This window comes from Otolemur garnettii, unplaced genomic scaffold, assembly GCF_000181295.1.
Source record: "Otolemur garnettii isolate 467f Iridium unplaced genomic scaffold, OtoGar3 scaffold00099, whole genome shotgun sequence".
NCBI classification, from domain to species: domain Eukaryota; kingdom Metazoa; phylum Chordata; class Mammalia; order Primates; family Galagidae; genus Otolemur; species Otolemur garnettii.
In genome coordinates this window covers 449,319-465,372 of record NW_003852494.1, presented here as the reverse complement: position 1 = coordinate 465,372, position 16,054 = coordinate 449,319, and the positions used below count along the sequence as shown (strand labels likewise).

At 47.3% G+C, this 16,054-nt stretch overlaps 2 protein-coding genes across 9 annotated transcripts in view; one reads left to right on the top strand and one right to left on the bottom strand.

Annotated features, from left to right (window-relative positions):
• Nucleotides 1–10,237, top strand: part of SH2B3 (SH2B adaptor protein 3) — a 47,597-nt gene extending 37,360 nt beyond the window's left edge. The window contains exons 3-8 of one of the 2 annotated variants that reach the window (XM_012809067.2): nt 5,781–5,882; nt 5,966–6,057; nt 6,139–6,233; nt 6,326–6,540; nt 6,626–6,797; nt 6,970–10,237. In XM_012809067.2, coding sequence (XP_012664521.2) covers nt 5,781–5,882; nt 5,966–6,057; nt 6,139–6,233; nt 6,326–6,540; nt 6,626–6,797; nt 6,970–7,265 — 972 coding nt within the window. In that variant the 3' untranslated portion in view covers nt 7,266–10,237. Of the gene's footprint in view, nt 1–5,780; nt 5,883–5,965; nt 6,058–6,135; nt 6,234–6,325; nt 6,541–6,625; nt 6,798–6,969 lie in introns of both variants that reach the window. The other variant, XM_023516876.1, reaches the window with a different exon arrangement.
• Nucleotides 10,238–11,311: 1,074 nt separating this feature from the next.
• ATXN2 (ataxin 2) overlaps nt 11,312–16,054 on the bottom strand; it is a 151,023-nt gene continuing 146,280 nt past the window's right edge. For 4 of the 7 annotated variants that reach the window (XM_023516870.1, XM_003795987.2, XM_023516873.1 and 1 more), the window contains 3 exons: nt 15,121–15,348; nt 12,769–12,937; nt 11,312–11,942 (listed from right to left, as the gene is read on the bottom strand). In XM_023516870.1, the coding sequence (XP_023372638.1) occupies nt 11,914–11,942; nt 12,769–12,937; nt 15,121–15,348 (426 nt within the window). In that variant the 3' untranslated portion in view covers nt 11,312–11,913. Of the gene's footprint in view, nt 12,938–15,120; nt 15,349–16,054 lie in introns of all 7 variants that reach the window. The other 3 variants (XM_023516871.1, XM_023516872.1, XM_023516875.1) reach the window with 2 other exon arrangements.

Below are 16,054 nucleotides of genomic sequence, written 5' to 3'. Positions count from 1 at the left end.
AAAAAAAAAAAAAGAAAACACCAGCCTCATGGGCCATTGGAGGGTCTTGTAATGCTCACACATACCACTCCTCACGTGGCAGTGGAAAAGAGCAGGGTGGAGGATTTTCTCCCTCATAAATCTAACTTTACTTGATATCCAGTATTGTTCTTTACTCTGAACAGAGTACTTGCTCCTACTGCTGCATCCTTCCTTATTGAGTGATGTGACTTCATCTCAGAAAACTGAAATGTTGCTGGTCTGTAAATTCTACAGGGTTGCCGTGCCAGGCACACAGTAGATACTCACTAAAGCGAGACATGATGGGGGTCACTGTTGTTTAGGGTTGGTGAGTACATTTATATTGCGTGTGAATGGGTGGCTGTTGGTGTCATTTCTGGCCACATTTACCTTACTGCTGCCTTCTGGATTGATCTTTGCTTTCACCTCTGGGTGTTGGCTCTTCCTGTCCCCTTAGCCTCCAGTGTGTTTCCCTCCACCTTCTCCACTTTGGGGAGTACTCCGTAAACACAGCCACTTACTCTGTGCCTGGCAAAGACCCAAAGATGGAAGAGGAAGGCCTTCTCAAGCCCTTAGTGCACTGGAGTTGAGACAGTGACAACATAGGAAGGGGTGCTTTCTTGTTCCTGATTCTCCCTGAGGCTATAGTTCTTCTCTGGTGGTACCATTCCCTGCAGTCCTTTCATACCCCTGGGAGCTCTTATACACACTGTATTGCTATATTCTCACGGGATGGTAGTGGCATCATTATCCCACTTAAGAAAAGTGGAGAGGCAAATCTCTTGTCCATAGGAGAGAATTGGAACTCAAGCTCAGAACCGAGAGTGCCAACTCACAAAGTGGGGAGGTCACTGTGTGATGGTTATGCTGACCTGAGGGGTTTTGGGACAGATACCACGTGGCTACCACCTCCTGGCTCAGTCTTGATGCTGCCTACCTTACATAATGGCTGAGAGGAACCATGTAAGATGAAGGCCTTCCTCACTTCAACCTCCTTATTACCTTGGGATGGTGTACGAAGGTTGGTGACAGAGGCCAGAGTCTGGGGAGTATATGGTTATGTGCATTTCTTTTCTGCAGGACTTTTCAGAGCCATTAATGGGCTGCAGTTCGATGTGATTATCTTTGAACAAACAACTGTCCTCTTTTGGAGAATCCCATTTTGCATTGGCTGCCAGGAAGTTAACAGGCAAATTTGTGACAACTAGGACTCTGGTCTGTGTTTAAGCAGTTATCTCTCTCCCAGCTCTTTCTGGGCACTTATACCCTGACAAAAATCTTTTTTTTTTCTTTAAAGGTTGGCTTTTTGATACCAACCACTAAGATTAGGTTAACTTCCATAACATGTTCATTCATCCAGGTATCATCCATTTTATGCTTTGGGCTGGGCTGGGGGATTCAGCCATCCATGACTAGGATCTGAAATTTGCTGTGAGCCTTTTCAGACCACTTCTCATCCTCCCTGTACAGTAGTAACCTGACCTGCTTGCTCTCACCATGTTTTTTTTTTTAAAGGCAGAGTCTCACTCTGTCCTCTGGGGTGGAGTGTAGTGGGGTCATCCTAGCTCACTGCAGCTTCAAACTCCTGGTCTCTAGCAATCCTCCTACTCAGCATCCCGAGTAGCTGGGACTATAGGTGTACACCTCCACATCTCGCTAATTTTTCTTTTTTTAGTAGCGATAAGGTCTTCTTGCTCTTGCTCAGGCTGGTCTCAAATTCCTAAACTCAAGCAATCCACCCACCTCAGCTTCTCAGAGAGCTAGGATTACAGGCATAACACACCTGGCCTCTCCATCTTTATGAGAGAAAACTGAGGCTCCAATTAGTTCCATGTCCCAGGTCTCAAAGGTATCAAGTGGGAGAGCTAGAACTTCTCTGAGCACCTGCAGATCTAGGCTCTAGGCCACCTCCCTGACAGCATGGGTGCGGCAGAGGTGTGGCTGGAGGGCTGATTGTGAGGCCAGGTTCCACTTCCTGTCCCACTGCTGTTGTTTGCAAGAGATCAGTTCTGGGCTCAAAAGCCCTCAGGTCGATAAGATTGTCAGGAAGCTGGTGTAGACTAGGGGCTTCCAGGGGGTGGGATGTCTCTCCTCAAGGTAGTCATTGACCGGCTGTCATGGAATAAGGCCATTGTGAGGGCCTGGCCTGCCTTTACTTACCCCTCAGGTGTGAGCTGGATGCTGTCCTCACCCTCTGTTCCTGCTCTAAAGCATCTTCCCCTTCCCTCGTTTCCTGGGAAGGAAGGCACAAGTAGCAGACTTGCTTCTGCCCAAGGTGCTGCTTCCTACAACCTTAAGGTCCCACGATGACTTCTGGGCATACTGTGCTAGCCTCCCCACATCTTCCTGTGGGAGGCCATGCCTGAGATGTGATGGTATGACGTCCCCACCTCAGGGCATTGGCAGTGCCAGTCCTGTGCCTGGAGAACACCAGGGCTCTGTGGCTTCTTACTGCTGTCCCAGCCCAGCCTGTCTATCTCAGCCTTTGCTAGGCTGGAAGAGCCACAAAGCCTTGGCCAATCCCTCTGTCAAGTGCAGGGGAGAATGAATGGTGACAGATCCCACACAAGGTAATTGTGAACAAAGTGGGGTACAGCGCAAGACCTGGGTGGATTCTGGAAGGGTCATCCTGGCTTGGGCATGTTTGTGCCAAGGCAGGCCCCCAGTCCCGTAGCACACGGGAAGTATTAGCAGATTACAAAATGGAGTTTCTAGGTCACAGCCTGAGGGAAAGTAAGGCCTAGTCAGAGAAGGTCCTTTCATCTAGGTGGGCTCATATGCTTGACGTGTGAGAAAGGGAGGAGAATTGTACATAGTGGCACTGGTGGATTCAGGCATAGCTGTGCATACTGCCCTCCTTTCAACTGTCTCTCCAAAGGGACAAGAGATGACAAACCTAGAGAGAGAATTCTGCTCTATCTTATGCAGAAGCACATGGAACTTTCTGCTCAGTTTTCATGTCCATTAAACAGATTAGTTTTCCAGGCAGGGCTTACCCTGCCCTTTGGCTCCCTCATGTTCTTGGTCTTTTCATAGCAAACTCAAGCTCTGGAGTAGTTCCTAGTGCTGTCTGTAAAGTCACAATGAATATATTTTATTTTAATATAAATTACATTTGCTTTCCCTTTATTGTAGTTAGGGTTGGTAAGTACATTTATATTGTATGTGAATTTCAGCGTTGGATGTTAAGAGCATGTTACAAAAGGACAGTGGGTCAGTAAGACTGAAAGTGGGCATGTGCCCAGTGCTCAGGCCACTCTGAGACTATGCTGTTGTGCTATTAATACTGTGGTGGACACAAGCAGGCTTATTCACAAGCCTGGGAATGTAACAGCTGTTTATTAGGTCTTTTACTTGCACTAGTCCACCCAGATGCTATACCAACCCTCTGAAAAGCAAGCTTTTGTCTTACAGGTGGCAAAGGCATAGAGGAGGGCCAGGTTTGGCAGGGTCAGAACTGAACCCTAAAACCTAGAGGGTAACAAAACTATATAGTCTGAGATAACGCTAGCTGGAGAAATGCAAGCCCTACTGTTGGGACGTTGTCAAAGCTGGTATACATCTTGAGCTTCCTGGTGGCCAGATCAAAGAAAGTCACAGTGGCCACAACAAACGGAAGCAGCTGGGAGCTGATTTGTTCCCCAGAAGTATGCTGCAGGTTGTGGTGGGTGGTACTTGAAATGGTTTGGCCATTTTGATCACCTAACCCCAGTGTGACTCTAAGTTGGGTCTGGGGAGCAGCTGCTTATTGGCTTGCCCTTAGAAGCTGGTGAAATAGAGGTATGTGAGAAGGGGAACTTGAAGTCCCCAAATATTCTATAGCTGCTGACACAGCCCCAAAGGTTGGGCTCACCTCTCCCTCACATCTCCCCACCCCACGCCCAGCTCAACAGACATCTGCTGGTCCTACACATACACTAGCCCCTGCTTCTAAGTCCTCTAGGGTGCGGTTTCAGCCTAGTTGGCATTGTCCTGCCCCCATATGTTCACATGCCCCACCCACCTGGGCATATAGGCCTAAGGACACCCATGCTATCAGGTAGCACAGTGGGTATACTTGCTTTGATAGTTGGCAGGCTGGGGTTTAGATTGTAGTATGGCCCAGGGTGATTCACATGTACAGGGCCGATGGGGGGCGGGGAGTCAGGGAAGAACCTGACTCTTGCTCAGCCAGCCAGCGGGTGGCAGCCGGGTTGGCTGTGGGTGAGGAGGGGAATCCTCTTTTTACCACTGCCTGCCTGCTCAGCAGTTCCTCAGCTGCTAGGGGTGGAGCTGGCATGGAGGAGCCCTACAGTCAGAGTGAAACCAGCGGCTTTGCTGGTTAATCTCGGCACTCAGACTGGGGTTTGGGCCCTGAGCGGAACTGAAAGGGAGACCAGGCCTGTTCCTCTCCTGGCCCTGGCTGCTTCCTCTCAGTGATCCTCAAGGCCTGGAGCCAATGTATGGGGGAGACAGTCAGGGCCAACTGGAAAAGTAGAAGGAAGTAGCCATTTGTGCCTTCCCGTTCTGCAGATGAGAAATTGGGCTGGATGACTGAAAAATGACCAAGAGAGCAAAAAGGCCTCATTCCACTCTACCCATGTTGGCTGCAGGACCTCTGGGAGCACAGGGTGAAAATACCCTGCCTGGCAGGTCACTTCAGGCTGGGATTTCTAGTCAGAGCCTCTGGCCTCCTTCCCCCAGCACTGTCAGGGAGGCAATGCAGTGAACTTTAGTAGTAAATGTTAGTTCCCAGAGTTGCTTGTTAGCCTCCCCTGACCTACTGGGAGTGGGCCCTGCCTGGGAAGGAGTACTAATTGGGCCAACCCTCTCCTGCCAGGTTGCCCTCTCACAGCACCCAGCATTGGTACTCTTGCAGGTGAGGAGGAAGACAGGAGGTCAGGCCACTAGTCTCCAGCCTTCTATCAGAGCATAGCAAGCTTATGGTTTTGGGTACCATGTTTTGAAAAGGTAGCCCCTGTTCAGGCGGTATGTCTTTGGGCACAGGTAGAGTTATGGATCACTTGAAGCCCCTGGTGCCAGGATGTGCCTTTGGGGCTGCCTCTCATTCCCTACCTCATCTCTGCCTCCTTCCCCATTTCTTATCTTGCCTCTTCTGGAAGCAGCTATCAGTAATCTTCTAACCTTAGAGCAACAATCTTAACAGTTTTATCATAAGAGGAAGTATATGTGTGTGGGTTGGGGGGTGTAAACCCTTTTTTAAGAAAATTCCTGCCCAGAAGAAACTGGCCCCAGAACAAGAAGCATCAGCAGGGCTAGCCCCCACTCCAGTTGCGTTCAGTAGCGATCTGAAGAGATGCCTCTGCCGGCAGAGGAGAAGAAAGCTACACTCTGCAGCCTTGTGTTTGGGGTGTCATAGGAGATTTTGGGGCCAAGGTTGTGCGGTTTTATGGCTGACAGTAACTTGGGCCAGTCACCCTAGGCTTTGCCCTTTGGCTTGAAGTAATGTAGGGGTCAGTACCTACAGTCACCTGGCTGGGGAGTTCCCTTCTCTGCCAGTGGTAAGAGAAACAGATGTCAGGCAAGCACATGTGGAAAGCTGGACTGTCCACAGGTGCTGGGGCTGGGAGCCAGCAAGGCTTCTTGGGATCTCTGTGGATGGTGCTTAAGAGGTCACAGGTTAAAGGCATTCTGGGGCTTCACTTTAGGCTCAGCAGGGCTGTTGCAACAGCATGGTGAACATTCACTCTGCAGGGGAGTCTTGGGGAGACTGCAGACAAACTAAGGTGGGGTGGGAGAAGAACTTCAGGATAAGCCTGAGTGTCCCTCTTGTCTTGTAGAGTTCGAGGCCCAAGCTTCAGGCAGTCTGCTCCAGCATTCAGGAGGTTCGCCAATGCACACGGCTGGAGATGCCTGACAACCTCTACACATTTGTGTTGAAGGTAAGTGATAGGGCTCGCCACAGCCTGGGCTAATAGACACACACACGCCCCTCAGACCCACACAGCTGTTCCCTTTCTGCCAGGTGAAGGACCGGACAGACATCATCTTTGAGGTGGGAGACGAGCAGCAGCTGAATTCATGGATGGCTGAGCTCCGGGAGTGCACAGGCCGAGGGTGAGGCCCTCACCCCTGGCACAGCCTTTTTGGCTACCCTTGACCTGCCCAGATCCTTAACTCCAGGCTCTTCTCCAGCAGGCTGGAGAGCATAGATGCAGAGATGCACATTCCCTCAGTCCTGGAACCCAGCACATCCAGCTCCCCAAGGGGCAGCACAGATTCCCTGAACCAAGGTGAGTGGCCAGTTCACTGTTCTCTAGGTAAAGTGGAACTGAGTCTAGACATAAGGCACCCACATGGTATCACCATCCATCTTCTCTACCAGGTGCTTCTCCTGGGGGGCTGTTGGACCCATCCTGCCAGAAAACAGATCATTTCCTGTCCTGCTACCCCTGGTTCCATGGCCCCATCTCCAGAGTGAAGGCAGCTCAGCTGGTTCAGCTGCAGGGTCCTGATGCTCATGGAGTGTTCCTCGTGCGGCAGAGTGAGACCCGGCGTGGGGAGTATGTACTCACATTCAACTTCCAGGGCATAGCTAAGGTATGGGGCAGGGCTGTGCCAACCCCTCCCTACTAGAGTTCAGGGCCCTTGGGGGACAATCTGAGTCTACTGTTATCTCTTGCAGCACCTGCGCCTGTCACTGACTGAGCGAGGCCAGTGCCGAGTACAGCACCTCCACTTTCCCTCCATTGTGGACATGCTACACCACTTCCAGCGCTCACCCATCCCGCTCGAATGCGGCGCTGCCTGTGATGTCCGACTTTCCAGCTATGTGGTAGTTGTCTCCCAGCCACCAGGTGTGACCCTAATGATCTTCTGTAAAGGGGGTGGCTGGCACAGGTAAACTGGGTGGAAGGTTAAAAAAAAAGCTTGTTGCAGACCAAGGGGTATAGAGATCTAATCTTGTGTCCTGTCAGCAGCTGCAGCAAGACTGACAGTGTGGTTTCTCTTCTTGGTCACTTGTCCCAGGTTCCTGCAACACTGTCTTGTTCCCTCTCTCCCTCCCTCGTTGGGATTCAGAGTTGGGCCTTCCCAACCTTAGCTCTTCTGGCTGTCCCCGGGGGCTCAGCCCAGAGGGTCTCCCAGGCCGATCCTCACCGCCAGAGCAGATTTTCCACCTGGTGCCTTCACCCGAGGAACTGGCCAACAGCCTGCGGCACCTGGAGCCGGAGCCTGAGCATCGAGCCTGGGACTCAGACTATGAAATGGACTCATCATCTCGGAGCCACCTGCGGGCCATAGACAATCAATATACACCTCTCTGATCAGGGTGGAGTCCCAGGCCTCAACAGTTGCCCGGAGGAGCCTAAGCAGAGATGTGAATGTAATCTTTCCTTCCTTCCAGAGAGAGATTTAAGGGACACTGTTAACTGCTTGTTCCAGTTTGGATGTGACCCTTCTATTAGGCCTGTTAAAGGGCCTCCTGTAAGTTTCACCCAGCACCTGGCTTTCTCATTGTTTACAGATGTAGTTCTTGTTTGCCGATGTGCGCTAGCTCCTGCCCTGTGTCCCTAAGACCAGAGCCCCATCACTCTTAGAGGAAAGGGTGGGGTGAGGCCTGGACCTGGCAGTGGACACTTGTTCTCTTTTTCACTGACACTGTCACAGCTGATGACAGACTTTCTACGGGAAGGGGAGGGGTCACCAGCAAGCCCAAAACACTAACAAGCCCTGGATTCTCACACAGTGTTCCCATTATAGCTTCAGTCCACATGGCAGGGCTGCTGTATCCTTGCCATAGATGACCACACCTAATCCTTCTTCTACTCTTAGCTTTAGGACAAAAACTGTCAGAGGGACAAAGGCTAAAGGTCAAAAATGATTTTAAACATTTTACCTCAGATTAATTTTTTTAAAGGATTCAGGTTTCAAAACTAAACCATTGCTTCTTTCATTGCACTGTTACCCATGAGATTTTTGTAGTCAGACAGCTATGCAAACCCTACCGGACTGGTTCATAGTCTTAGCCAGGATGCCTGGCTTCCTTGTCTGTTGCATCCTTGGGGACAGTCACCTGCTGAGGAGCCACTATCTTTCCTCAATGTAATGAAGTGTGCCATCCTTTCAGGGAAATTCAAGCTATTACTGAGATAGGAGGGTGGCAAGGAACAGTCCTATCCTGGTGCCTTATGAATAAAAACATAGATTGTGGTTTACAGCAGCTTTACAGCGAGAGTTAAATTAACTGGAGTTTGGGGGCGGGATGAACAAAAAGGGAAGAGGGGGCTCCTGGGCCCTTTCTAGTAAGTAAATCCTTCAGCAACAGGGCCTTTCAGACATCTAATGGCTTATTAAATTATCCCACAAGTGGGTTTTAGGTTCATTTTTGAGCCAAAATGGAAGCCAGGGATCTGCTGCCATAGCTAATCAGAAATTCTTTTAATAGCCCACAATCAGTGTTCTGTTCCAGCTGGTTACTACTTCATTTGTGTCCATGAACACATGAGCACTCACAGTCTCCCCCATCAAGGGAGGTCCTAAAGTCAAATCTCCATCTATACTTGCCTTTCACCAAGTGATACAATTCATAGGGGGGCTGGCTCCTCCCAGAACCTTCATGTAGAAGCTTAGAAACAAGACAAGGCAGTGACAAGAGTGGACTCAGTTGCCCCTGGGTGCCAACAGAGCCATTCAGTATAGCCCAGCCATCAGGCTCCCTATAGTGGTTTCTAGGAAACTCGGGAGTTTAGTATGGTTTAACATTCACATGTATATCACAGACCAAGATGAAACATGGGCCTAAAGGTAACAGTACTGCCTGCCTTACCTGGGGAGAAAGCCTGGCCTGTTCCCCTAATTATACTCCCAAGAAGTCACACTTTTGCTTCTAGAATTTTCCAGGCTTTTTGGGAGGAGGTGGGGAATCACCCACCTCTGTACCACTTTTAAACTTTATGAACCATAAAGTAGCTCTGACACTGATCCAGTTTGTGGTCCATTTTTAAGGCCACCTGTCTTTATTTTCTCTAAAGCTGATTCCTCTAGAAAATGAATGCTAAGTAGTATGAACCAAAGAAGTAACGTTCTGGATCTCTTTTTTAGAAAAGAACGCTCATCATAGAAAGTCAATGCTGATGAATAATTGGTCCAGATTTTCTTGGCCAAGTAAATGATGAACCAATTAAATTCCTGCCCTCTAGCCAAAAGTTTCAACATCTGCGACATAGCATCTTCAAGCCAGGGGAATGCATTTTCTTAGCAGCCTCTCAACATTTCTCTCTCAGGTAGTGCCAAAGGCACACCAGGTACATCAAATTTAGCAGTTCTACCCACTAGTTGCCAAGTACAAGCTTGGATTCCATGGCAGAAGACTGGAAGTCACCCACCTCCATACTGCTTCCTTTCTAAACAAGTTACCAGGACAGTGCAAATACATGATGACAGAAAGCCCCCTCATGGCCCTGGGAGGAAGTGACACTAAACCAATGCCTGTTCTTTGTGTTTTCAGAGCAGGCCTAGCCGAGGAAGGGGTGGCAGCAGTGTGGGGCAGAACCCTTTGGCCACAGGTAGCCCCTCAGAGGCACAGCACATTCCACCACTCTCCTCCCAGTTCTGATGGGGCCAGGCCTCGGTGCCAAACTAGGTACTAGGCATCATAATCCCTCCAGTTAGCTCTAATTACAGACAAGTATAGCTTGACAGTTTCCAGCACCATCTCTCTTCATCTGACTTTGTTAAACTTTTACAAACTAACAGTCACCAGCACCAAAGAATTAAGTCAACTAACCTGCCTTGAATTTTAGACCAGCAATCCATATGGCTTTATCTGGTATAGGTCTTCTGCCTTTGATCATTTCTGGACCATATAGGAAAAAGGAATAGTGATCATTAAAATCTTGGGCCAGAGAACACTATTTTTACATAAGTTTCTTAACCTAAAATCAAGGCCTCAAACTCTTCTGAGAGTTGCCTGAGGTTCCTTCATGCTTTTTATTCAGGGCTAAAGTCTCTTGTTGCAAATGTCATGTTAGCTCTAACATCTCCCATAGGCTAGAGGAACTTGGTAGATTATCCACTGAGTCTTAACAAGGACACATCTGACATCCAGTGTTTAGTTGAAATACACAGCACATTGTGGTAACAAAAGGTGGATTCATCTTGTATCATAGGCAGAAGGTATTTGGCAATTTTTTATGTATTGTTTATGTACTGTACAAGTAACTTATTCTTAAATAATGCAAATTTTGCTATAATGTATAAAATGCTATATGTGAATTAAAGGTTTTCAGAATCTTGATTTGTTGCCACAATATTTAAAGGCTCTATTAATACTATTGTCTCGTAGGGCAGCGCCTGTGGCTCAGTGAGTAGGACACCAACCCCATATACCAAAGGTGGTGGGTTCAAACCTGGCCCCGGCCAAACTGCAACCAAAAAATAGCAAGGCGTTGTGGCGGGCGCCTGTAGTCACAGCTACTTGGGAGGCTGAGGCAAGAGAATCACCTAAGCCCAGGAGTTGGAGGTTGCTATGAGCTGTGTGATGCCACGGTACCTTACCAAGGGTGATAAAGTGAGACTCTGTCTCTACCAAAAAAAAAAAAAGACTATGGTCTCAGGGTGCCGACCACATGCACTGAGGGTGGTGGATTCGAACCCAGCCTGGGCCAGCTAAACATCAATGACAACTGCAACAACAACAACAAAAAACAGCTGGGCATTTGTGGAGGGCACCTGTAGTCCCAGCTACTTGGGAAGCTGAGGCAAGAGAATTGCTTAAGCACAAAAGTTTGAGGTTACCGTAAGTTGTGACGCCACAGCATTCTATAGAGGGCTACAAAGTGAGACTCTTGTCTCAAAAAAAAGACTCTTTAATACTCAAATGTTTGTTCTCCCTTTGTCCTTTACCTACAATTTGGGAACATTAATGAATGCCTCTCAGTCTGCAAGCTACTTTGTACATCTGTTCAGCCTTTCTGCCCTTTGGATTTATTGCAGTTAAAAGTGTCTCCTGCCCCCTACTGGGTAAACAGGTGCCTGAATTGGGACAATTGCCAACTAATGACAAGCATTTTGGTTCAGGAGATATTAAAAAGGAAGCTTACAGAATTGGTGTCAGCCTGAGGACGTGGGATTTCAGTGCTGCCCAATCTTGGCCAGCCTTCCTCCTCCTGAAGCAGACCTCTAATCCACCAAAGGGAATATTTCAGTCTTGTCTTTTTCTAGAGATAACCTTGAACCAGAACTAAAGGTGAAGAAGAAAAATAATTTGACAAATACCTTCCAGGATAATACAAAAACACGCTCAGCCTGCCTGTCATGATGTTAAATATCTTATAACAGAAGTAGCTTATACAAACACACACTAACTTTATCAGTTTTTAAAACTTTTTTTATTTTTTAATTTTTTTTATGTTTTTATTTTATATTATCTACAAAGTAAAAGTTTTTCCCTTAACTTAAAAGTTGACCACTGTAGACAGTGATCACATCATCAAACTTGATTTATAAATAATAATCCGTCAGTTTGACGTTAAGAATTTACCGAACCTTTGTCAAGTTTAGTAAAAGGGTGTTGTTCCAAGTCTTGATTTTTTTTTTTTTTTTTTTTTTGCAGTAATAGCAGCAAGAATCACTCTTGTTACTTCTGTTGCTAGCTGATGTGTTCATGACTTTCAAGGGTCATTAAAAAATAAATAACTTCCAGTTTCAGCAAGCAGAGTTGGGTTACTTGCGGGACTTTGAATCAGCGTATGGAATTATGGAATAGCCCACAAGTTCCTAAATGCCTCCTCTACTCGGTCCAAATATCTTCCACTGCAAGTGAACTGTTAACATTCCTATTGGATGTTACAAGAAATCAACATATATTTTTTAAAAACAAAATAAATGAAATTCTAGTTTTCTGTGCTTCCAGTTGGTAGAAGCAGTAGAAGGGAGGAGGGAATTTGGCCTTTCGGTTCCTCCAGGGCAGCCTTACAACTGCTGTTGGTGGTGGGCTTGTACTGTAAAAAAGAAAAGTGAATATTTAAACAGAAAACTGGCAACACCACACATAGCCTAGTGTTTCTGCAGTACATGGCTGTAAACTATCCTTGTGCTAGCTGAACAAGACTCAAAATTTAATTCACTTTTCCCAGTTCCCATCTGTACCAAGAGCGGGAGGGGGTAGGTGGGTGGGTAGAAACAAACCAGTCAGACATAAAACCACTTCAGATAAAACTCTTAGAAGACTTGTTCCTCATGGGGTAGAAAAGGCCTTAACATACCCCCTCCCCAAATATTAGCCAAGCACCAGTATTACTTTCAAAATAACAGGTCAGACTATGAAATTTCACCATGGCAGCCATCAAGTATTAGAGCACAATCACAGGCGCTCTCTCCCTGTCAGGGCATAGGCTGGAGCTGATACTACACTAAAAGCCAGTCCATACACAGCACTTGCTCAGCAGTAGTCTTCTCCAGAGCTACAATCACTCTGCCATGGTAATAACCCCCCATATATCAGACTATTGGGACTCAGGAAAACACTGCCCTGTCCAGACTATCATAACAAGGAAGGCCAACTGAGTCCTAGGCATGCATCAGCTACACAAAATGCTTCTCATCAAGCCAAATCCTGTATACCATCAGAACACACACAGACTCGGCTCCTGGAAGCCTCACACCCTGGCTCTGAACTATTGTCACAGTCCCTCCTGTGCAGCACTCTTGGATGCGTCTTGCTAGTTCTCAAATTTGGGGCTTGAAGTGCTGACCCTGCCTACCAAGTGACCTGTGCGAGCAGAATGCTTTGGGTGCCCCGGCGGCCCCTGCACACACACGCCTCACCTGAAGGGTGCGTCATATAGGGGAAATGCGCTGTTGTCGAGACTGGAATGGGCTGTAGTGCACTTTGAGCGAGGGCGGCCTGGGGACCGCCGGGTGGCTGTGTCGTCATTAGCATCATTGGCGCATGGGCAGTTGGATGAGAAGGAACCATTCCTGACTGTACATGAGCCTGAAACAGAGAGCTCTTTTACGCATACAGGCAACATCTCCAGCTTAAACAACAAGTCAACTGTGTTCCTTTCACTGGGCCAGGACTCTCAAGACAGGGCAACATGGGCCTCACGGCCCAGTTCTATCTTCTGGGGATACTCTCTAGTAGATCATCAATTGTCCTACAGGCATGTTTCACTTTTTGGCAGATCCTGCAAGGCTAGAGGAACAGGCACTAAGTGAGCCTGGTAAAAGTCAGGGCCTACAATGTCCTAGACATCAACTTTCTGATTATTATATTTAATGTATACAGCAAGGTCTTCACAAGGATGAGACCCCTGATCCAAGGGCAGCTCTCTCAATTTAATAATGACACAGATGGGATGATGCTTCAGAATCTGGCTTCTATGTGGGGCCTGAGGTACTTTTACAGATAATGTTCCTTTCAAATAGAAAAGCAGATTATTATATAAGCAGGAACTGTCAAATTCCATTGTATGGGTTACTAAGACCTCTCCTTGTTCACCCTCCTCCCTCTGCTTTTGGCCTGCTCAGCAGAAAGAAGAGACTTTTGGGGCCCCTTTATTCTCTAGAAAGATACAATGGAGGAGGTTGCAATTAATGGCTCCAATGAGATGAAAGGAGTAATTGGAAATTATCTGGGCCAGCCCAGTGTCCTTGTACCAAGTTGATAGTGAGTTTGGCCTGATCTCTGTCGAGTTGGAAAGGTGATTTTAGTCAGTCCAAATAGTTGGATCCCAGCTCTGCAGGCGTTCAGCAGGGCCAGGAAGAGCTCTTGTTTCCTGCCTCCCAAACTGTATACTCTTCTAAACTATGATAATCCTTGAATGACATGCTATTTTAACTCTTATGTATTCCAATGGGCCCAGGGCATATTTGGGCTTTCCTGTGTTAACCTTTTTGCTCTTTCAACACAAAAACGCAATGAGGTTTTAGGGAGCCCAACTTACATGTAAGTTCACATACCTACTTAGCCACCAGCCTCTGCTAGACATCTACAGGACCCCAACTCTTATGAAGCTGATTCCACCGAACCACGCTGGCCCACACTGACCAAACCGGCTTCCCTCCCCACTATCAGAAGCAAATCAACTGCAGTGCGCTACACCACAGAACCTAACCTTTACAGGGTGATGACACCTAAACATCCCAGAGCTGTGGAACCTTAATTACAAGGTAGCCTTCAAATAGATAGATCCAACTAAGTTACAAATCTAGCCCACACCTTGCCAGAGCCTCACTGGCACACTATTTGACAGGAAATGGAACTCAAGTATGGCAGGTCTCATTCAGACCTGCCTAAGAGAGTTCTGTTATGAAAGTAGCAGAAAAAGACATCTAATACAGCCAAGTCACCCTTAACAGCCCCAAGGGAGGGCCTCAAAGACAGCATTAGAGCCCAACTTCAGTGCAGCTCCTTCTCCTCATTTAGACAATCCAACTTGGCCCTGGATTGCATTGGACCTTTGTCAGCAGCTGATGCAGACAGCAACCACTGAAATGGCAACCACACCTTTCAACCTTTAGAAGCATACACTGGAGGTGAGCTCCGAAGTGCTTCTAGGGGTGCTCTTTAAGAAAAATGGGAACACCTGGGTGCTTCAAGCTTCTAGTTACACTGTACCAATGTACAAGGCCAACCCCTCTCAATAAGTACAACATAAGATCAAAGCAGATGTATGAATAACCAGGGAAAACAATTGGAGAGATTTTCTCTGGAACTCATGTAACTAACATTGAAGCTGACAGGCCTAGGATAGTTAGCTCAGAGAGCTGAGAAACTGTGAAGGTCCATCCCTGCCAGGCTTCCGTGTATGTGTGTAAAAGGGTGTGTGTATATATATGCACACATATATAGTAATGAAGCTATGTAGACATAGCAAAGCAGACACAGGAAGGAAAGGAGGACTGGGTTGCATTCCAGAGTCAAAGATATTTTTAAGGTCTTACTGGGGGAACATTAAAGGACTGACCAATCACCAACTTCACTGATCCCATTACAAAACCACACAAACATTCATTTAGGGCCAGATCACGTGTATTTGAGCAGGGAAAGGAGACAGGCAGATGGCATCACACACAGGGTTTCCTAGCTAGGAGAACACTTGGCTTTCAGCTACTTATCTGATAACCTTCACATTCTACTTGGTCTTCACAGGAAGTTGGCTAAAGCTGGTTTACCTGAGGTACGTGGGCCATGTGGGGTGGATTGGTATATGCTGGCTGAACATGAGAAGGATGAATCGTAAAGACGGTCTGTTGTGCTGTTGGGAAACTATTCTGTGGCGACTGCGTATTAGAGGCAGGTGTCATAGAAGGTGGGGTTGGCGCGAGCCCTGCGTGGTAAATGGCTGACTGCTGCTGTGGACTGGCCAGATGAAGAGCCTGAGCAGCCTGGTGCTGATGGTGCTGTAAAGTGATAGGAAAGAATTAAGAGAAAAATGTCTTTAGTGAAAAGCAGCTAACGGTTACACACAAAGCTGTTTTGCACACATGGGTGTAAGATGAGGGCACTGTGAAGTACAGGAGAATGTAAGAGAGGTAAGAACAGGGCTGGGAGTATCTTCTGTCCTGAGACATTTTTTCTGGGATACAGAAGCTTAATTCTGGCAATTTATAGCCCCCAATCAAGCATAGGTCAAATGAGATTTCTGCCCCAGGGAATAGACAGATCTCAAACAAATCCTTATTTGCTACCATTAACAAATATGATTAAAGAAGCTAATAGGAGCCAGGTACAGTAGCTCACACTTATAATCCTAGCACTCTGGGAGGCTGAGATAGGTGGATTACTTGAGCTCAGGAGTTCAAGACTACCGTGAGTGAGACCCTGTCTCTACTAAAAATAACAAACTAGTCAAGTGTTGTGGTGGGCAGCTGCAGTCCCAGCTACTCAGGAGGCTGAGGCAACAGGATGGCATGAGCCTAGAAGTCTGAGGTTGCGGTGAGCTATGCTGTCATGGCACCCTAGCCAAGGGGCAACAAAATGAGACTCTGTTGATTAAAAAAAAATAAATTTTATTTTATTTTATTTATTTTTTTTTTTTTTGAGAGAGAGCTTCAAGCTATCCCCCTGGGTAGAGTGCCATGGCATCACAGCTCACAGCAACCTCCA